Genomic DNA, 23,211 nt, shown 5'->3' on the forward strand with positions numbered 1-23,211 from the left:
TGTGATGAAATATTTGCTGTCTTAGATTCAGAAAATCTTATCTGTCAAGCTGTTATTTCAGTCTCTTTACCCGATTGGCCAGTGCCAAAAATTAATACATTAGTCCTTATCAATGTAAAGGCCACACACGTCATTGCTCAACCTGATACTTTTTATCTCCTTCAGTTCTGTCTTAATATTCTGCCATGTTATAGCCACAGGGAAAGGTACATTGGGTTCTTCTGTCTCTGATGCATCAGCTTCAGTCATTTGTTACCTGCATATAATTAAGTTACATCAAAACGGGATGTAGACCTCTCTTTTCGGATTTAGATTTAATTTATTTTTTAATTTGTCAACAGATGAGTCAGACTTACTTGCTGAGCTAATTTTCCATTTTTCTTAATACATCTTTATATACCTTGCATTTATTTTTAATTGAATTGGGCTTATTTTTGCGACAATTAATACAGTAAATGAAAGAAAGACCAGACAGCATTGGTTTATCCTGAGGATTTAAGTTTAATTATGACACCACATCAAAATAAAAATTTCCAACAGATCTGGAATTTAATTCCATCCATATACATGCATAGCAACAACGTTTTAAGAAACATGTTCTCCCATAATCAGGACATTGGAATGATCATTTTACATCAGTATCCCCACTGACCTCCCACCCATCTTGTTCATCAGCAATAAACTTAATTCTTGTACAACTTCTTTTTTTTCCCTATGGGGTTACAAATAATTATATGCACAGTCCCCACTTCATAATACTGCTTTCAGTAATGTTCCCTAATTTACAAAGTATTGCATTGAGAGCAAATTTCAAAAAGGGAGACCAAAGTGTATCATCAAACAGAAATACGAGTACTATACAAGAATGCTGCCATCCTCATGAAAACATCCACATCTGAGTTGAAGAAAAGAGACAGGGACAAACAGCCACATATGTATGCAAAGCCATGTGTATATGCCAAAATGTTAGATGCAGGGTTGTGCCTGGTGATCACCCCCAAATGGTGACTGTTAAGGCAAACAAGTCATTAGTAGTCTGCAAGTGACATTTTAGGCATATACAGAAACTGGTACAGCAAATAAGAATACACAAGTGCCTCAGTAGCTATTTTTGTGTCTAAAATGCATCTCATTTTTGTATTGTCTATTGTTTCATTGAGCCTACATTACAGTGTAAACAATATGTGTGCTACACAAGAATGACTATACAATAACATTACAAACAACTCTGATATAAATTTCATTTTGAATTTAAATTAAGATCACTACTCCTATTAATACTGATTGTAAAATAAATTAATGTGAAAGTGGCACCAATATTATTCTTGATTCATTTTTCTTTTCTTTTTCTTTTTTAACCAATGGTTTTGCATTTATAAGTCTTAAAACGATGAAAGAAGAAGCTTCTCTTGATTGTCCACAAGCAGCGTTTAGCACTGCGTGATGCACTATTCCAGACACAACAGTGTACCAAAACAAAGGAGAAAAAAGGTAAAAGGGTAAAAGTTTTGGGGGAAAAGGTGTGGGAGGGAGAAGAAGAACATGTCTTATTCTTCTCAACTTATTTTACATGCTCTGCAGCATGTGATGAACAGTAAAACTTCTTATGGGTAATAAAGTTTGACAGGTTGTTGAATTGGATATCACAGAGGCGGCAGTACTTGCCACTTCCAGAGCCGTTCACGCCTTTGTTGGCTGTGGGTGCAGCCTCCTCACTTGGAGACTTGGAGGAGGGGGACATGTTCTCATTGGTGTCGGCCTGGTTCTCAGTGGCCCACGTAGGTGAGGGATTGGAAGGTTGACCGTCTGGCTGAGGCTGGTTCTCCTGCTGTGGTGGAGCTGTGCCTGAACGCTCCTCAGGCTTGTGCCCCCCGTTGACGATGACCATGCCCCGGTTTTTGGGCAGAAGGGGAAGGGACTCCTTGCCAGGGTGGGGGCAGCCATTAGCAGCAGGCTGCTGGGCCTGCTCTCTAGTTGTTCCTGTCTCTCCTCCCGCACCTCCTCCTCCCCCATTAACGCCCTGCTCCTGTTCGCTGGCCTCTCCTTGCATCATTGCTCCTCCGGTCACATAATCGGTTGGCTTTATCCCAAAATACGGCGATATTTGCTCAGGACCTTTCACCTTCTTTATTGCTCCGGGATAAAGGCAGTGGGGCAGAAATATATTCTTGTTCTCATCTTTTGATGGGATGAGTTGGGGCTCAGCAAAAGCCTTGAGTCCCGGCACAGGCCCCATGTGAGGGGGGAACATGCCTCCATTCTGCACCATCACCTTCCCATTGCCATTCTTCTCACATTTGCCAGGGCTCTTATCGTAGACGTCATCGGGGTTGTTATTGCCGTCACTCTTTACTTCTGGGAACATGGTTTGCTCCAGGCTGCCCGCCTCATTGTGTTGTTGCTGCTGTTGTGGCTGTTGTTGCTGAGCGGCAGCAGCAGCGGCAGCAGCGGCGGCTGTTGCAGGGCAAAAGTTCTGTTTGTGTGCCAGGTAGTTCTCCACTTTGTTAAAACTTATCTTGCACACTGCACATTCGTGATAGTCCAACAGTCTTTTAGGGGAGCTACATGTCTTGTCAGGGACTGGCGAACACTTTTTGCTGAGATCAATGGGAGCGTCCAGCTCCTGCTGCTCCACTGTATTGCATTTGGGAGCAAGAATAGGTTTAGTGACAGTCAGAGAGGCCTCCAGGTGTTTGGGTACCATACCTGGGAAGATGTCACAGCGGGGGTGGAAGCGGTCGGCTAGACTCTCCACAGCTTCCTGGGATGTACAAGGATTCATAGGAGGAACCCCCAGGAAACCTGGCTGACCCATAGGGGGCCTCTGGTGGTCCTGGTCAGGGAGACACATCTCATACATCTTCCTGCGTTTACGGGTCCTCATGGTTCTCTGCATGGAGGGTACCTTGTTGGTGGACATGCGTTTCATGGGTGGGTCATGACGAGTGGCACAGTAGTACTGCTTGTGGACCATATAGGTTTCATGACGACTGAAGGTGATATTGCAGGCATCACAGGTTGTCTTGTTTGGGTCGTTGTCACTTTCCACCAAACCCGTACTGGGGCTTTTTCCCTCCATCTGCTTGCCATTCAGCCTTTCCTCAGCCCCAGTTGGGGTAGAGACCTTCTTCACCTGTCCTGCTAGATCCTTATCAGGCCCTTTAGCCCCAGCATTGATCATTTCAAGCACATTGGAGTTCAGACAGGCAGACTGCATGAGGTGGTTGTCGGCCTCTGTAGGGTGGCAGCCAGCCAACATGCTAACAGAACTGTGACCACTGTTGGGGCTCACCGCCTCTGGGACCTTATCTGAGAGGGCGGAGAAGTCCGGTGACTTTGCCATGTGTTGCCAGCGGCTGTTACAGTAGTGCTTTTTGTGGACCAAATAGTTGTCCAGGTTGCTGAAGGTGATATTGCATTCGAAACAGGTGGCCCCTTTGGGCATAAGAGGACTGTAGATGACAGGGGGGTAGCTGTTTCCTCCATGGCGAAGCCTCCGGTGAACTAGCTCTGACATTTTAGCCAGAATCTCAGAAGCCTGTGGGACCACTGAAATGTCTTGGGAGAAAGCAAACTGAGACAAGAAGGGGCCCATGGGAAATGTAGGCATGTTATGCTGCACAGGGGAGGAGGCCAGTCGGGGGCTGGAGGGCTCAGATTTGATCCTAGTGTAAGAAAAACTGGCTTTGCTGCCTGGGTGGGCCTCTCCCTTCTGAACAGACAGCATGGGCTTCTTCTCAGCCTTGTCAGCCTCTCCGTCTGTGCTGGTCTCCTTGTTGAGGGCTCCTTTGGGACTTCCCAGCAGAGCATCCTTCCTGTTGGCCAGCTCAGCGCGGGCCTGCTGCTGCTGCTGCTGCTGGAGGCTTTCCTCAGGCCCCCTGGGGGAATGCTCGGTGCCGTCGCCTTCCCTGTGAAGTTTGCTGCCGTGCCCATGTAAGTCCTGATGCTGTAAGAGTTCCCTGTGGCTCTGGAAGCTGATATGGCAGTGATTGCATCTGAAGGCCGCCTGTGACAGGTGAGACATGATGTGATGCTGGAATGTAATAAGAGAATCTGCCGTGTAGTTACAGATTGTGCATTTCAAGCTGGTGCCAGGAGGGAGGCTCTCTTCCATTTTGACACCTGTGAAGGAGATAAAAGGGAGAAATGCTCAGAATCTCGCCTCCCACTTCTCCTTTAGAGTTAACTGTAGAAACCATCAAACGCTCATGCATTATGCCAAGCTTATTCCTATCCACTAGATTTTTTTTTTTGCTCAAGGATAAACTGTCAACTATGCTAGCTGACAGCAGGATATGTATATTTCTGAAAAGAAATGACAGTCATTTTTCTAACCCTGTTTAAAACTCTGTCCCTGTGTCATTTTTTTCGAAAACAACACTTTTCACCCTCTTTCTTTGCAAAAAATGATTGAAAGTAGCCATTTCCCGTCGCTGTTATATGTAATAAATTAAAAATCTATAGTTTGTGTGCAAACTCTTTGATTCATGACATTGTCACTCACCACTGTGAGAGGTGCTCAAGTGCATTTCCAGGGCCCTGGCTCCGGAGAAGGTCTTGTTGCACTGTGGGAAAGGGCAGATACTGGGGGTCTGATGGGGGCCAGTGTCGTTTTCCTCGACGACCGTCTCTGGCTCCCTCTGTCGCCCACTGCAATAGTACATCAGATGGGCCTGTAGGTTCCTCTCGCTCCGAAACCAGATACCACAAGCCTTGCAGGGGAAGATGTCCTCTGGGGGGACAAGGAGGGGGACAAAGGGGACATAATATCAGGATATATACAGTACTTTCATATTTGTGCACAAGTATAAAGATAAAGAGCTCGCACACATGCATTTACACACTCCTCTTCTTCTACAGTTCTGACTCAAAGCCTGTGTTAAAAGGCTTTTCCACCAAATCCTCAGCTGCTGCATATCGCTGTGTTGCTACCACTGGGTTGGTGCCCTTTCTCAAGGGCAAACAAGAACACTGGACCATCTGCTTACAGAAGCCTCCCTGTTGAGCTGAACCCAGATAGCCCTCGCTAAGTAAACAAACACACTATTTGCATGAGGCGTGTATTTTGCAATTAACACGTTAGTTCGAGCCTCAGTGTGTTTATGTGAACCCAAAACTTGAAGGTCGATGGCTCTTATCTCCAGTGCAGAGACTCATCTGGGTTAATCTACGCCCGGCGGAGACGACGCTCCTTGTTAAGCAGGTGACTGAGTGCAGGCTGTGGACTGGTGTGTGTGTGTGTGTAAAAGAGAGAGAGAGACAGAGACAGAGATGGTAAGGGAGAAAGAACAAGAGCATGCATGTGTGATTGTGCGTCTCTAAACAAAAGCACGTCTTGTTCCAGCTTCGCGTACGTGCGCTCGAGCCGGTCCACGGACACTCACTGTTGACGATGGCAGTGGGCAGGATGGAAGCCATCGCGGCCTGCTGCGGCAGGAGCTGGATGCTGTCCAGCAGCCTGGCTGGGTACATGCCCTCGCTCAGAGACATGTGGTTCACCGCCTGCAGACGCGAGTCAAAGTCCACCGCGAACGCCACCAGCTCCTCGCCCTCCATCATGTTCTTGGTGGTGGTGCACCACAGTTGGCCACCTGGACAAAACAGAGATAGAGGAGACATTTAAATGCTTGCTGCGAGAGAGGAAAAAGTCTTTGCTGAATTTCTACATGAGTGATTCTGAACTTAAATGTCAGTGCGTTATGCAACATAAGAAAATACATTTGTGTGCTGGTTGCATAACAGTGTGCAGTTGTAACAGGATGCTGGGCAGGACATAAAGTGAAAAGGTGGATTGCACAAGAATCTAAATAATTTTAAACTACATAGAGGTTTCTACTCATGATTTGACAGATATAATTAGATTGACATAAATGGCCTCAAGAAAATAAAGGGTCAGTTCACCCAAATTACAGAAAGAAAACATTCTTGTGTCACCTTTATAGATTTCTGCTGCCACCCTTATACAATGATTGCAAATAGTTTTTCATTTGTGGTCCTCACAGCTTTGAAAATTTCTGCAGCAACATGTCTCTCCAAAATCAGTGCCCACATTACTCTGGATAACCAACAGAGGATGCTGTCAACTGTTTTTGTAAGGACAATCAGTTCTGTAGTTCCAAGCAGAACTGTTAACAGTGACGTCTGTCCATTATAGAGACTAACATAGAGACAATGTACCTGGAAATACACGTAGCGTTTGAGCATTTTACGCGTTTTCAACGCAATCAAAATTAAATTCTCCTCCATTGATTTGTCAAAACCAAACCTACACAAATAAAGGTAAATAAGCAGGGGAACATGTTTTATGTTATTCGGGTGAGCAAACCAAGATAATTTCCTTCTTTTTTACTGCCACTCAAATGTCTTTCTAGGCTGCTGCTGCTCGTATCCAAATGCAAAGGCAAGCTGGGGTAAACTGTAGCCTACAGTGCTGTTGTCAGCTAGAACACTGAGACAGGTCCTCCATATTATTAGATTGTTGTGTTTTGGGATTAAGCATTCCTCTGAAATCTTCTGAACATATTCATTAAGTCAGGGAAAAGGGGGAGGGGGCAGGAGGAAGACAGGGGGGTAGAGGGAGAGAGTGAAGGTTTTAGCTTAGATAATATTTATCTCAGCACATGACAGGCTTTTCAGCTGCACTTCATTTTCCATTGAAGAGATTAAAGTTTTTAATATGACTATTTACAGAAATCTGGCTGGGGAGATAACAACAAACTATGATACGCTACTGCTAAATGGCAGAATTAGGACATTGTTTCTGAGGAAAGCTGGACAATTAATTAAAGCACGCTGTTGGCTTTCAAAGATGTGCAAACATACCGACGGAGTGTCAGACTGAGAGGGGACATGTGATTTGAGCCCTGGCTGATGTGGAATAAAGAGAGTCCTGAGGAGAGGTGTGAAGGCAGGGGGACGCGGCTAGAAAGCCCCCGCACATGTGGAACACTGATTACTCATGTTTACACAAAACCTATGAATCACTTGGTTTAAAACCGCCCTGTAGACACGGCCAAGGTGCTCAAGAGAGGCGCCGTATGAAAACAATCCACTTTTTCTGTGGATTTATTAGACGCGGAAAACCAGGGGACGGAAACGGAGCCACTCTGCGCTACTACGTCATGCATTATGTATAAATCATTAAGTTTCAAAGATGAATTGCCCCATTATTTCAGTTCAGAATTGAATATTCCAGATTTCACATCACTGTTTTGATTAAAACCTTCCTAGCCCTTCCTATCTGCTGGTGAAGCACTGAAAATTAGACCAGCACAAACGTGTCAAAGGAGTGAAATAGTATTAAAATATGCTATCTTTCAAAGTCCCATTTGTGTGCAGGCTTCCTCCCCAACGACGTGTGTGTGTGTGTGTGTGTGTGTGTGTGTGTGTGTGTGTGTGTGCCTGCGTGAGCGTGCGCATGTCAGCGCCACTTTAAAGAGCAGTGCCTATCTGTCGGCCAATCTGCTGTGACGAGACACACACTTCAGGCCGCTCCACTTCATCGTTTTGATTCTGTCATACCACACACTGCCTGGAGAGGCCCTTTGAATTTTTATCTCCTAATTAAAATAACAAAACTCCTCTCCACTGTCTGCCCAAGTTACCATCAAGGTAGATACAAACTGCCACTGACAATGGCGGGGAATATATCGCAGTCATAGCCACAAAAGTTTCTCTCCTCTGAATGGATCTTTTAGTTCAGACGCGCTCAGCTTACAAAGAGAATTATGAACTAGGCCCTGACGCTCAGATACAAATCAGTGTTTTTTTGGATCAATCCAAATCAAAGATACTGTGTGCTCTCCTCAGCTGAAAATAAGTAGATTATGTGGAGTCTGATGAAAATGTTTTACTGCATTTTGACAGCAGAATATGCACTCAGATTGCATCCCTTCAGCCAAGAATGCTACAGATCCATCTGTTGTGTGCGAGAATGCTGGAAATGAGTTTTAGGACTGCATGTCCCAGTTTTACTGAGCTGCTCAAAACACTGAAGCAGCACTTGTTACAGTCACTCAACCAAGACAAGGTAGTAAGATACATGTGCTCCGGCTGCAGGATTAGACTTTAAACCACAATAACATCGTCATCAGAATTAGAAATCACGCTGTTTCTCTCAGATTTGATGCCGTTTTTGCCGCAGTGTTGTGCATTATGTATCTATATTTAAACTGTTTTCTTCAGCTCTGCGCGGCTTCATATCAAGCAATTACAAGTAAATATACAAAACATGTGATTTACGCCGTCAGGTTTGCACACAAATAAATGCGAGTGCACATGCACACCTAAGTGCACGTAAGCGCCGACCAATGCATTTAGACTACTGTGCAGAAACACGACATTTGCATGCACATATGAATATGCAGGACGTAGAAAACACAGAGCTTCAGGCGGGCAACAGACCAAAACACTGTTCCATGAAGGAGCTCAGTCGAACGATTCGTCATGGCTGTTCCCCTCCGACAGCCCTTTCATGACAGGTGATTTAAATCACAGAACCGCAGGTGAGCCACCTACTGCCAACGAAGGAGCGACGGGTGTGGGAGGTCAAGAGTTAGAGAGAAAAAGACCAAAACCCAAAGTGGTGAAACTGGGGGAAAAGGCTGCGAAAAGTGCAGCTTGTGATTTGCACTTGTTTGCCTGCTAACTGTCTGCAGTGAGCTGCCTTTGTGCAGTGGCCAATGCAGTTGGAATGAAGGCTATTGTCTAAATCCTCCTGCAGAGCACCTGATAAAAGAATAAAGAACTATGACATATTCTAAAAACAATGGAGGAATTAAGGGGAGACAATAGGCCAGCTGCCTCATTAAAACAATCAAAAACGGCATCCTGTACGTAGTCCAGATAATTAAAAACCACTGCTTCCTACAGTCTCTCAATACCATATCCACCAGCTCACTGAGGCCCTGAGACTATGGCTCGGCTGGCTAAATGCCCTCTTCCCTCTCTTCTCTTTGATTAATGCTTCATTTGAATGCGCAGTTGAAGATGAACATATGAAGGAATTCATAAAACAAAATTATAATGCAGACCCTTTCTCCCCTATAAGTACGTATAAACTAATCATCTGTCTCAGGATGAATCGCAGGGACTCAGGGCGTGTGTCCCCTCCCCTTTGCCTAAAGCCCCGAGAGATTTCAAAGTGCAGGCATCACAGGACATTTTTTAATTTTCTCACTTTAAATGACTTTATAAGAAAACGGATGTGTACAGTATCTGTATACGTATGGGGGAGGCAGGGGAGAATGGAGTGTGAGATACTTAAGCAGGAATAATTTTTTTTTTTTTTGCTCCCTGCTACCACCACCATATCTTAATGAAGCCGCAAACAAATCTCTCATGCCTCGTGCAAAAGCTGAGAGACAACAAAGCAGCAGAAATAACAGAAGGGCCCGGATAATTAAACTGGCCTGAAGACAGGTATTCAAATGTTGGTGTGTAAACAGCACAACTCTTTAATAGTTTAGCTGTAAAATGCGTAGTTAAGCACATCAGCACTTGCCTCTCCCATCTGTCCAAACACATTACCGTTGCAGAGGCCATTACAGCACTGGAGTACAGTCCCACTGCACCACAGCCACATATTATGGGAGGGGTGGAACGGGGCTTGTGGGAAAACTAACCGTTGCCCATTGGCATCACCTGAATGCACCGTGGGGTCAGTGCACCTTGAGCCATTGGAGAGTTTGCGAGCACTCGGTATGGAAGAGCCCTGTGACCATTTTATACATCTGAAAGAGCAAAAGTCTCGAGTGTGTAACTCAAATTTTCTTTGTCAAGCCCGGCGCCGATTTGTTCTTTTTTTTCTTTTTTTTTTTTCCTTGACGTTCTCCTCTCTGTCTATTGGCCGGGCACTAACTGCTGGTCTTAATTGTGAAGTGAGGCCAGTGGTGCCTGAAGCCACAGAGAGGGTTGTAATTAAAGACCTCTACTCTTCTTGTCTTCAAATCAGCGCCAGCTCCTCCTGGTCAAATGGGAAGGAGCTCCTCGCACCTCCGAATATCAAGTAGCTGCACGTCGTTATTAACCACCACTTCTTTATTTAACAAAGCGCCATCGCGGGACGAGGAAATGACAAGCGGGCACACACAAAAGCAACTTCCCAGTCGACTTCCCCGGGTCTTGTGAAAATATTTATCCCAAATCGTGGATGAATAATATCTGTATCTGCACCTGACAGCAGACGGTGTTGCGACAAACACTAAACAAATCCTCCTCATGAATACTGGTAAATATTTGGACTGTTTCTGGATCATCAGAGTTGAACACATTAGGATGACTCATGGCTGTCAAACCGTCACAATCCCTGGCCGGAGCAAGCGAGCAAGCAGAAAGGAAAACGCTGAGTTAGACCCGAGCGGGAACATCATTCACAGGGTCAAACAAGCTTACTATTATTGACGGTACACTAAACTAGAATTAGCTGACTCTACTATTATTTCACCAAGGCACTGACACAGATTGACTCTCTCCCTCTCTATCTCTCCTTCACTCTCTTCCACCGCCTCCTTCTCATGCTCGGCCTGGGCCACTAGGAGGCACTCTTCTCATGCTCATGCGGCCAGCCGGTGGGTGTTTTTGCCGCGATGATGCAGAGACGGCTCAGACATGGCAGAGCAGCATAGACGCCAGTCTGCCTATACGTCCGTGCAGGTAGGTGCTAAAGATCTTACTCTCATGAGAAATGTATTTGGATCAAAAGGCATTTCTATCGACCGTATTTTGACTCGCTCCTTACCTGGAAATCGTGTTGCATTACTTACATGTCGGACTAAAATGTTCCAAGATTTTTCCTTCTTTTTTTTTTTTCTGTGTTTAATAATCTTTTGTCTGTTGTGGTGGCATTTCAATCCATCATGTCTAAATGATACTTTATAACAATTTATGTTTTACTTCTGAAATGTTTAATTTGTACTATTATTATTTTTTCAAGGGAAATAAATATTGTTCAGTAAATATGTGTTTACAGAGCCCTGACTCGCCTTGTCTTGTCTGACACCCCCAAACCCCCAGATTTTCCTCCTTTTGCACTACAGCGTCCAGACTAATTTTAGCATCAAGTGTTTTTGCAGATATAGCCAGCACCGAGAGCTCATGGATGGCCTCGAGCGAATGGCACGCGGGTCAGAATCCACAAATTAAAAAGTCCTCCCAGGGGAGCCTCGTACACGCCGCTCTCTCAATAGTATACATTCACAGGCAACAAAGGCATAAAAGCAGCCCAGCACACCGAACAATGTCATTCAACACACATTTATGAATTGTTTGAACATCACAAAAACAGTCGGGGGAAGAAGAAGAAGAAAAAAAAAGAAACGAGCAATGATGTGATTCAGCACATATTTTAGTGGGTAAAAATTAAATGTTTCACTTTGAAATTAAAAGAGTTTCTCTGGCTGGTCTCTGGAGATTCATGTAGCTTTTTCAATACAGTGTGATAGATACTGGCAGGGGGTGTATTCCTGGTAATAGTGTTGTAATCATTTTGAGGGAGAAAAAAATAGAAATGTGAATTAGCAGCTATTTTTGCTCTATTAGAGTGCAACGGCACAGCCTCAGTTTCTTACAAATGTATTCATTTTCCACCGAAATATATTCACTGTAGGAGTATTAAACACTCCAAACATCACCTGTGTTACTATACATTTTAAACAAAAGATGCACACACAAAAAAAATCCTTCATCTTCAACGATTTTCCTTTTTGACATTTTCTTATTTTTCCCCCCAAAACAAATAAAATGTCCTCCTACAAACAGTAAATATCTGCTGAAACATTTCACACTTTTCTATATTGAAGGTAGCGTGTGAGTGCTGTGCTGTCAGATGGAGACAATACCAGCCTCAAATTCCTACAGTACAAAGCTGTTCTCCCTCATTAGCTGCCACACACAGTCAGCTCCTCCCTGTCCACAGTAAAGTGGAGTAGACTATTAAAGGAAAGCTCTGACTGGCTCCTCTCCTCTCCGCTCCACTCTGCTTTATTCTTTATTTGGACAGGTTTGTCCCATTGAGCACTCTATTAGCTATCCCTCTCTGCGGGTAGTGCTGCCTGTGTCCTGGTTGTGGCCGATCGACATGTGTTTACTGCGGCCCCTGCTGCGGCGGCAGGCTGGTTGGGGGCCCGTCCTGACCAAGCCCTGCTAATGGGACCAGAAGACCCTTCGTGACAGGGTGCCGCTGTGTTGAACACCGCAGCAGACCCTACCCCTCCCTCCCCTCCAGCTGCGGCCTCATGGCCCATGTCCCCCTGCCCATCATGCCTCGGCGGGAGCAGGTGAACGGCGGAGGGCCAACGCCGGTGAGCTCGGTTTTCCTGGGAGAGCAGTGCGCCATCGCAGCGCGCCTCAGTGGTTCCTCCAACATGGCTCCGGCCCTACGCCACATGGGCTGGCTGGCCAGTCTGTGTGTCTGTGTGTTTTTAAGTGTGTGGGTGTATGTGTGTGTGTGTGTGTGTGTGTGTGTGTGTGTGTGTGTGTGTGTGTGTGTGTGTGCATGTGGGGGTGTATGGTGGATGCCAGCCCTAATGCAAATGCTTGCCGTTTAAAAAATGGGAGCCTCTCTCCTCCTCTGTCTCTCCTCTTTGGAAAGGTCTATTTTGGCCTTCTGGTGCTGGCAGTTATTTTTTTCCTCTCCAGAAGGACAGAGAGCCAGGGAGATGCACCTGTCATCCATTTTGAAATTCAACATTATTGATCTGGTCATGGGGAAAGGAATTTATGAAGATATGTATTTCTTCTTCATGAACACTTAGTGACGTGCGCCTTAAAACACACACTCTCCTTTACTTCCAAAGTGTCTCCATGCTGTATTTACGAGCATGCTAATTTGGCGTTTGCAGAACAGCAGTAGACACACATACACACACCAGTCACCGGTGCGACATCCCAGCATGCCCTCTGTCTCTGCACCCCTGTAATTCTACATATTGCTTAAAGTATGTGCTAATTAAATTTTCTGTCGGTTTGCAAGAGAAATAAATAATCTGCAGCTAAAAGGCCTAATTGCGTTTGTCACATTGTGTCTCGGTGGCTGGGACATCGGGAGCACAGCCGCTGCCCTTGCTCATTGCCATTCTGTCGTCCTGGCAAGCCCCCGCGCTGCCCCAGGTATCACCACGCGGCCATCTGGAGCCGACATCTGTCTCTCTATTGATCACAAGGGTTTAGCACTTGATCAAACAGACTGCGACAGGAAATTGCTCTTTTCCCCACAGAAAAGGCCAATCGCCTGCGTGAGGGTAATAGAGTGGAACTGAGATGCAGCACCAGCGCGGTGGGCAGGCGGGCGCGGGCACAGCCAGGCAGGCAGGCAGGCAGCGGCACGGCAGTGTCAGCCGCTGTGGAGGTGGCAGAGGATGGCACGAGCGCTCAGGTCCGCTGCCATGTTACCAAGACCGTGTTTCTAACCCTTTCTGCTTAATGCAACAGCAGCACTTGTTATGTTATTTAATAAATTCATTCCAAATTATAATTCAAAATCATGCACATTTTTCAGGTTTCCACACTCAGGATGTGTGTGCATATGCAGAAGATGAGACCATCACCTCTGATTAAAAAAACTGTCATTTGAAGAGCAGCATTTTTGCTTTCAAGTCGTTCAGGTAAATGTCTATGCCAACAGCTGTCTGAAAGTGTTAGAAAAGCTGCATGCAAGCGAAATATGCCACATGATAAGTGCACCAGATGGTAGGAAATTAATGTATTTCTTCTGGAAAGAAAAAAAAAAAAAAAGGAGAAAACTCTAAATACTTGAGCATTAACACCCGGGCTGAATTCTGATATTTGAGGAGGCCTTTCTCTCGGTTTCCATAATAATTAAAAAACACGACGGAGGGAAATTCTCGCAGTGTACAAACCTTTAAAAAGAAATAAAAAAAATATGTGTTTTAATATGTAATTGTGAACCCGGGTGTAATGTTTCAGTAGTGGGAAATCCCTGACAAGGCTGCAGTTGTCTCTTGCTCACTGGTATCCCCAGTGGAGTTCAACACACTATTAGTGCCTGAGGTGAACAGCTCCTCAATGTGTGTTACACTATGTTAGCTAAGGCTGTGGTCCACATCTAAAATCGTGGCTTCTCTCTGCTCAGGCATGCTTTCGAGGCACTCAGTGTAACACCATGTTTAGCAAGTATGGACAATTTGATACTGAAGGTGACATTTATTCAGCATTGTAGGGAAATATTTAATTGTTCCTGCAGAGAGCGAGATATGTTTCCCCTTGCCTACAGTGCTGGGATTGTCCTTTGGAATATGATGCAAATTTGGGATGAAGCAACTAATTCCTTCCTTGCACCCCTGTACGCCCCCCTCTCCCTCAATCCTCCGCCAGCCTCCATCCTCCCCAGACACGAGGATTCTGATTAATCGTGTGACCGCCCCTCGTTTTGCATTTTACACAATCTCACGGCGCCACGGTGAGATGTGTGAGGTGTTTTGCCACTTTTGGCAAGCTGAAAAGATGTAGCCCAAGGAAGAACAAGTCGAAAGTATGAGGGAAAAAAATATGACCAGGGGACGTGATAAAAAATTATCAGCCAGTGTGTTTTCCTGTTTGGTTTTAATCTACATTTAATTAAATTCTTATCTGCTGTGTGCTTATGGCTGCATTTGAATGGCGAGGCTGCATTCATTATGAATGGTAAAATTGAACTCAGTACATTGTGTGTGGCCCAATAAAGAAACAAGACTCTTACTGCAGTGCATGCACAGGCTCCGACAGACATGCGGAAAAAATAAGTCAATTAAGATCGGTCTTTAAATTACCGCTGTATCAAAACAAGGGGCGGGAGCATGCTCCATAATAGAATCCTGACAGCAGAGAGAGCACAGTTGACTGTTGTTAATATACATCCCATTTGATACAGCCAATTGTATTAGCCTGTTTATGGAATGCACACAGTCGATGCACACTAGATTTACTAGTCTGTCATGATAGTTCATAATCGACAGTGCTGGGGAAAAAAAAAAAAAAAAGTGGACTTAAATGAATATGGAGGTCAAATGAGAAATGGCCACAGCTGTATAATAAGAGTTGCTCATAAAGATTCTCCTGGTTTATCTGAATGTTAGAAGTCAACAGCAAAGGTCAGCGACGGAATACGTAGACAATATGTGATACCGAAGAGTTAAATCCAAAGGAGTGGAGAGGGGAGGAAGAGAGAGGAAGATTCGGGCGCCAAAATTGTAATACTATTGACAAAAGACACACAGCTTATAACGGGCGGGCGGCACTTCATAAGCTAAGAACAATATCCCATAGGCAGCACCCCGGAAAACGTCGAAAAAGACCCTGAGCCGATACTACAAAGTTGGGCCCCGGCAAAATCCCTAAATCTTCCCGTTTGCTTATTCCGAGCTGCGTGGGGGGAGAGGGAAGCTCCCTGCTGCCTGCCCATGTTTACAGAGCCGTTCTCATCTCTAGGCCTTGCTCATCCACGGCACTGACACACGGTGTCGACATGATTAGGGGTCTGCCTTTGCATAGGGCTGCATGTGTGTGCGGGGGGTGGAGGATCGGCAGATGAATGACTTTGGTGCATCGGAGAGGGATCACAGCAGATAATCGCTCCCGACTGCTGCGCCGGAGCTCTCAGATCTGGTCTTTAAAATAATGTTCGGAGTCAAGTCTCTCCAAAGCTTTTTCGCAGGTTATCTGCCACATTTTATGTTTGCTGTTTAAATCTTAACAGGACACAAGCAGCAAGGGAGAGCAAATATGTCTGGAGTCGGAGGAACCCGAGTGGAAATGTTATTGGGAGGGAGTGGGGGGGTGAAGATTAGCTGAAGCAGGGGCTGAGGAGATGAAACTCCTCTCTATTCGAATGGCTTTCATTCCTGAGGAAAAAACTTGGAATGTTGAATTTAACCTTGGGAGGCCGGATTCCTGCGAGAAGCACCGAGGGGATAATGAATCTGACCTCTCGCTTAAACCGACATCATTCAAAGGCACTCAGTCAAACACATAACAAACGCCAAATCAACTTAAGCACATTTGAATACAGACCACCACTCGCACACAGACAGTGTGTGAATACAGTACAACATAAATTCCAATATCATAAATACTGCTATCACACAAACAGAGGAGCCATAAAGTACGGCTGCCTGTGTCTGGGACTATAAACCTCTGGCGTTACTCATAGGGAATAAACACACATGCACAATTTACTGCACTAGATCCCCCCTTTGTTTATCTTTTAAATAAGCACACTTTATCACCCTCCTGCATAAGCAAATTGCATGCAATGTGTGTTGTTTTAACATTTGATATGCTGTCCAGAAGATTCATTTCTCCCTACGAATTCAATTGTCTTTGCAATATCCTGCTGCCATAGGCATCAGGCCCCATCACCTGTTCGTTATCACTGGCCGTCCTGTTTGGGAGCTCTTGAAACGGTGCCATGGCATTGACTCTCAGTTAACAGCAGGTCTCTGAACTTCTCACGCTTGATAGCGGAGGCTGGAAAATTACGCTAACAACTAATTAACATCATAAAGAGCGTTTAAATGGACGGACGACACCGGCAACCTTCATTTGCACACGCTAACGTGAAATTACCTGTGTTTTTATTTTTGCAGATAACGCATGCATTTTTTAACTCCTTTTAGAATATTCATTTTTCTTTTTCTTTTCTTTTTTTTTCTTTTCTTTTTTTTTTTTTACCGTGGCTGGCTTTTACAATTGGCACCACTGTCCTTTTTTTTACTGTGTGCTGTAAAAAATAAATAAATAAATAAAAAAGCCACCAGGCCAAAAATAATAATTGTCAAAACAGAGAGCTGGCAGGATTCCTAAAGCTGTTTTTATTCTCTGAGTTTGTATGCACCTTCAAAAAAAAAAAAAAAAGAGAGAAGAGCAGTGCTATGTGCCGGGCCTGAAATAACACATTCCATTTCTAATTTCTATTTGAATATAAAATATTTCCAGGCGGCAGACATGGACCTCCAGTTACTGGTCCGAATAACAAAGTGCTGCCTGTCAGTCGGAGACACTTTGCTGGCTGGCTGAACTAAGCTGGTTTAGACTGACAAGTCTTCAACGGTGGCAGCCTCAGCTTCCCGTGGCAGGCCTCTGGAGTCCTTTCACTGGAGATGACCACGGCACAGTCAAGTATCCGTGTTCTTTGAGAGCGCTCTTGCTCTCTGTCTTTCCTTTAAAGGTCTGAAACAGCCGCTAACTTCCACAGGACGCTAATGCACTCACACCTCATTACAGAGCCACATTATGGACTACAGCAGTAATACGGCTTTAATCTTCTCCAAATCGTTATAAATGTCAAGCCGGGGCCAGGGACTTCCCAGTCTACTGCACCAATGGCTTAGCCTGCTATCCCCTCTTTTCCGTATTAGCTATAGCCAGAGAATTACACTCACTGCCAGATCCCCTGAAACTTTCAACCCTTTTGTTCCAACATTCAATGCACCATTAACATACCCTTTGAAATTGTCTCCCCCCGCCTCCCAAAAAAGCCCCAAACAGCTAAATATGAAAACAGTTGATACCCCTACCCCGCCACATACACCCCTATCCCGCCCGTACCTCCCCCTTCTTTTCCTTAGCCTCTCCTAATGAGACGCAACATCCCTGTCTCTCCACTGAAGGATCCAGACTTTCTGTGTGATAGAGAGACTGCGGCTGTTTATTAATAATGAATTTGGATGTTTGCGTGCGGAATGTTATCAGCGCGCACACAATCCCACCAATAGTTTGCCCTGATGGGGTAGCTGGGTTCCTCATTAGCAGAACATATTTAATCCAGAAGTTTCTTATCAAATGTCACACCTGCATCTCTAAATGGCATTTTCACATTCATTCGCCTGTATTTGGGAGATGAGGCTCCAAGGTGCTTTGCAGAGATTAAGAAGGAGAGAGAGTGCAAGCTTATTTTATCATTTAGCGGGTCTGGAAGGAATCCAAGGAGTTTTTGTCTTGTTGTTGTAATTAGAAAGCCTTTTAAGTGATAACGCCTGCATAGGAATATGAATATGTAGCGATCAGGCCAGTCCCCCCCCCCCACTCCTCCCACCACCCGCATCCCCTCCTCCATCCCTTCCCCTCCCCGTCTCTATCTCTCTCTCTCTCTCTCTCTCTCTCTCTCTCTCTCTTGGCTTTTTTAAATTGTTGAATGCTGAGTTTTTGTTCTACGTACAGCAAGGATTAACTCCGAAGCTTCAGAAGTTTAATGAAAGACTTGAAAGTACACACTTTTTTTTTTTCCTTGTTCCTGGCTGTGACAATGTTTCTTTTTCCTGCGCGGGAGCGGACATGACATGAGTGCAACTTTTGTCTTTATACCCGAAGCATAAAGGAAGGATGGACTTCAAGTTTGCTTAAGGACACATTTCAGCAGCAGCGCTCGACGAAACCCCAATGGCACAATAATAATAAAACAACTGTATTTTTTTTGACACCCGCTAAAGCCAAGTGACATGGCTTTAAAATTATATATGACACTGGTGCTTCCAAATACCTGTTACCGGCAAAATATTGACACAATGAGATTTTTATAGAAATAATCATCAGTATCATGGATATATTGACTAAGTGGATAAAGGCAAGTATTTGAAGTCTGGTGAGATCAGAAAGTGACATCATTTTACTGTAATGCAGCCTTTAAAGCCAGGACAACACAACACTTATGTTGTATCACAAACAATATCCAAAATGTAATACCACAAATAGTCTCATACATTATTAATATATTTCCCAGCCCTAACACCTACCCAAATTAATACAACTATTTAATTAAATATAGCGCTGCTCTGTATTCAGCCTTCACTGAGCCCAAGGACCCATTTCAAACCTGTGGAGAATCTAACATTTCCTGCGATAAAAGCTCAAATATTTAACATTTACTGTTACAATACTCCTCTCCAGTGTAGAAAAATGGAGCAGGTCTGCAGTCCCCCTCTCAGTAGTGGCATTTAGTCCCTGTGTATATCCATAAAAAGCTGCTGCTAACCATCGGGCCAGAGATAAGTGCAAAACTGAGAAGTATTGATCCAGTAATAGTGGTTCACGCTTTGACTCTGACACCTTAACCCTGCAGACATAATGTCATAGCCTCTTATCCTTTCCTCTTAACACAACCTGCCTATCTCCCACAAGCTGTCACCTCTAGTAATACGCTTCTCAAAAGCTGCCCTAAATCACTGAAATCATTGCACTTTCAGACATTATTTATTTTCCCACCTCTTAAAAAGTGAAGCTTGATTTACAGTTCGGTAAAAGGTTGCTCTTCCTTTTTTTTTTTTTTTTTTTTCCCCGTCCTCTCCTCCTCTTCCTCCTTTTCCCTGTGGACCTACTCATGCTTTCTGTCAAGGTAATTCTATTTCTACCATTGTACGAGCTGCTACGTAGCAATTACTGTGTTAGGTCTGTGTAATTGTGTTGGCTTACAGCACACGATAAATACAGTGGAGCTAGACCCTGCATAGTGATCCCAGATGTATGCCGGTTTAGACGTTTTCATTAATTGAAAGCGTCACTGTGTAACAGCGCAGTATTACACTCTGGCAGGTATGAATGAAGTCTAATACAGCTTAATTACTCCGCAGCTAAATATGCATTGTGGGGATCCCCAATCTGGGGCTTTTTATCTGTTACAAATCACAAGTTTAAACCACTGGAGGGTGGGAGTGATAATTAGAGAGGATTTAGGCATCCAGAATTCTAATAGAAAAAAAAAAATGCTTGAATGAATCCAAACATCTCTCACACGTACAAAAGGCTGTAGATGATTACACATTTTGCCCAAACTTTTTTTTTGATCGATGTGTTTCAAAAAGCCTGCCACTGGAGTGTCTAGGCCATCGCTGAAGGATGCCAAACGTTGACATTATATGCAAATGTTGTTTATTATCTCGCAGGCAGCACAGATCCTGCCTTGGTTGGGCTGTTGCAGCCCACAGCAACTTCCAAGCAAGGTTTATGCACAAGGGTTTCTAATTAGCTCTCTGAGGGCCGCAGTTAGTGCAGCAGTTTTCACAACAGCCGTTGGGAAGTTGAACACTAACTTGGAGGGCTCCATATGTTGCCCAGGAGGCCTGAGAGACAGACTGATCCTGTGTATTTCACATTACAAGACACTATGTTCACTCCTGAGAGCAGCTTTTCATTCTTCTGTGGATGGAGAGGGAAAAGTAGCCAAAGCTATGAATGGTGCTCATCATTAGTAATGTGTCTCTGGGTTGCCTTCATTTAAAAAATAGCCTTTCAAATATAGGGGACTTGATGCAGAATAAATTGGTTCAAAGACATCCAGGCAAGCTATACAACACAAACAAGTGTGATTTTTAAATGTAAATGTCTAATAGCTTTAACATTTATCCATGCAGTACATACACACATACATACATGTATCATCTGTTAAAGCTGCACACCAGTGGAAAACTAAACATAAACACTTTATAATAACCATCATTATTAATGGTAAATCTATAGTCAATTCACTTTAGTTCATAATTATTTCACAGCCGGCAAACAATGACAGCCTTTATAAGGCATTCGTTAAGCCATTGTTTATTGCTATAAGTTTATAATACTTTGTACATTTTAAATAAATATTCAGTAGTTCATCTATAAACATTATCTATATGGCCATTATGAAGTTGCAGCTGATCTTTGTAAACCTTTCCGATTGCTTATTTTAGGTGCACTATTCAACTTTTTTCAACCGGCCTATAAACAAGCGCAGACACAGCTGTTCATACAAGGAACAGCAGTTTTCGAGAGTAAAGGCCGGGTCCAGACTGCACGAGTTTGAGGTCAATTAAATCCTAATTATCTTCAACTGGAGGAGAAATCTGGTCTTGGACCTCGGCTGGTACCACTGTTCAGCCAAGATTACTTGGTAATATGAGGGGTTTACAGAAACTCCCAAACATGTTTTTCTAGATATACATGAAAAGTCACGTTTTCATTTTTGTGTGCAAAACAGGCAAGCACTTTGAGCTTTGATGGGGTGAGAACAAAGGAGCCCATCGCCTGTGTAGAGGTCCTACCTTTCAAGAAGATAGGTCAAAAAACTTTCAGTTACATAGTGCCCCTTTAACGAACAGTGAAATCACTATTAACTGAAGTCGAATCAACCATTAACCATAAAAAAACAAACATTTATTAACCCTAACGCTGACACTTAAATTAAAGTGCCACCCTGACATAACGCTGTATGAGCATTTGTTCCATTAATATTATATTAAAGTTTCTATAGAGAAATGACCTCTTGTCCAACAAATAGAACGATCCAACTGTCTGATCTGAGATGCTTCAGGAACTCTGATGGCTAACTGATGGTAACATAGTTCTGATTCACTACTATCCATCTGAATGTGCGGCTAGACATCAGCAATATCCATGCAGAGTCAGTGTCTCCCCTGACGACCTTAGCTAACCCTCATCTCCAGGTGCTAACTGAGCTTCTATTTCAAAGCTCTGATGATCTTATATCTGCTTCAGAAGCTGATTTCCACTGAAGAAATCCCTGGTTCACCCTCCCTCTCCGCTCCCTCTCTCTGTCTCAGAATTGCCATCTCAGTTTTCCTCCCTTCACTCTCAATCAGCATGCGTTCTGCTTTTGACCCCGGCGGCGCGGAAAAAAAAGGCGATGTGCCTCATTAACTGAGGCATCACACTGGCTTTTTCAACTTATTGTCTCTCGCACCTTATCCGGCCCTTCATCTTAAACTTGGAATAAATTAGACCGATAACGATCGGGTGTGTGCCATTAGTCACAAATGAAGTGGTTAACGCAAAAAAAAAAGGGGGGGCGGATAAGGCTGAGATCTGATGCCGATTCATAAAAGGGAAGGCAGATTGTTGTAAAATGGCAGATAGACCGTGCAAATTGGGTGCCGACATCATGAGGCAATGTTATTACCAAATTAGCTTGTGCTTTTTTCCCGCCCATCCTGATCACAACCTCGGGAGGGATGGCAGAGAGAAGACACTATTGTGTGGCGCTCTCACAGACATTACTCTTTGAACAAATACTTCAGATCATACAGGAGGCGCTGATGCCGCCTTTACCTCTAAAATGTATTTGCTTTTAATTCACACATTCGATTGTGACATTTTAAACAATTTCTCTATTGAGACTCGAGGCATTACGGGCCAAATGACAGTCCTGAATAAATAGAAACGGGGAGGGGATGGGGTCTTGATAAGAGAACACAGTGTTTGTTCAAGTTGAGTCTGCGGCTACTGTTGGCTGGGAAATGTCTTTTGTTCTCAGGTGGAGCTTGGTCTGTATCTAATGTTTAGTCATGGCCTTACAACTTAATACTTCTAATATTTGGTGCAATAATTCATTCCAAAAAAAAAAAAAGAAAAGAAAAGAGGAGGAGAATCTCTTCGCTAAACTTGGAAAAGAGAATGAGGACAATAACCTAATTCAGTGCGGAGGACAATTATCATGTAAAAAAGCGAGCGAGTGACACATCGGAGGCCGAGGTAGCAACACTCCTTTCTGAAGAAGACAAACTGGTAGATTGAAGGTCTCTTGAATCCGGGCTGTCGCTGGGGGTAGGGGAGCTCTTGTAATTTGCAGAACTGAATCCATGGAGCGGGCATAAGGGAATAAGTTGGAAGGGGAAGAAGACAGAGAACAAACCTGGCAGGCACGTTGAGGCCATGCCAGTCCTGCCTGCGCCACGCGGTGTGGCAGGGGGGCAGTGCCAGGAAATGTGGCAAGAGGAGGAAAGATCAAACAACAAGGGCTGCAGATCTCCACCAATCTGCTCTGTATTAATGTCAGAGCCAAGGAGCAGCTGAACCAGACGTGATCCACAATGTGTGACAGCGATGCATGTGTGTGTCTATATGACCATTCGCCACAAACTGGACCAAATTCATAATGGCCTGGTGGTATGAGAGACGACTCAAAACTGTCATAGCGCGCGGAACATTTTTCCCAAGTTGTCCTCAGAAACTTGAGGACATTAAACGCGGCCAAGAGATTGCGCTCAGATTGCATTTTTTTTTTTTAAAACTTATTTACTGTTACATTTATAACTCGAGCGACGGCGCCTGAGGTTTCGTTCGGAGGTGTTTCGCGTGAGTCTCTCGGTGTCAGACACACAGCAGCCCATGATGGAGTGGTGGGAACCTGGTGCCTGTATCGACACGCCTCTCAGCTCCAGTGGGCTGCACACCCGGGCCTGCATCCTGCTCCAAAAACTTGTTCTGTATAGCCGCAATAAAGCAAGCAGA

General features: G+C 44.4%; 1 protein-coding gene across 4 annotated transcripts in view; it reads right to left on the minus strand.

Annotated features, from left to right (window-relative positions):
- Positions 1–481: 481 nt before the first annotated feature.
- Positions 482–23,211, minus strand: part of zfpm2a (zinc finger protein, FOG family member 2a) — a 122,896-nt gene continuing 100,166 nt past the window's right edge. For all 4 annotated transcript variants that reach the window (XM_037075533.1, XM_037075534.1, XM_037075536.1 and 1 more), the window contains 3 exons: positions 5,385–5,591; positions 4,505–4,732; positions 482–4,122 (listed from right to left, as the gene is read on the minus strand). In XM_037075533.1, the coding sequence (XP_036931428.1) occupies positions 1,562–4,122; positions 4,505–4,732; positions 5,385–5,591 (2,996 nt within the window). In that variant the 3' untranslated portion in view covers positions 482–1,561. The remainder of the gene's footprint in view (positions 4,123–4,504; positions 4,733–5,384; positions 5,592–23,211) is intronic.

The sequence above is a fragment of the Acanthopagrus latus genome, chromosome 17 (assembly GCF_904848185.1).
Source record: "Acanthopagrus latus isolate v.2019 chromosome 17, fAcaLat1.1, whole genome shotgun sequence".
Classification (NCBI taxonomy): Eukaryota; Metazoa; Chordata; class Actinopteri; order Spariformes; family Sparidae; genus Acanthopagrus; species Acanthopagrus latus.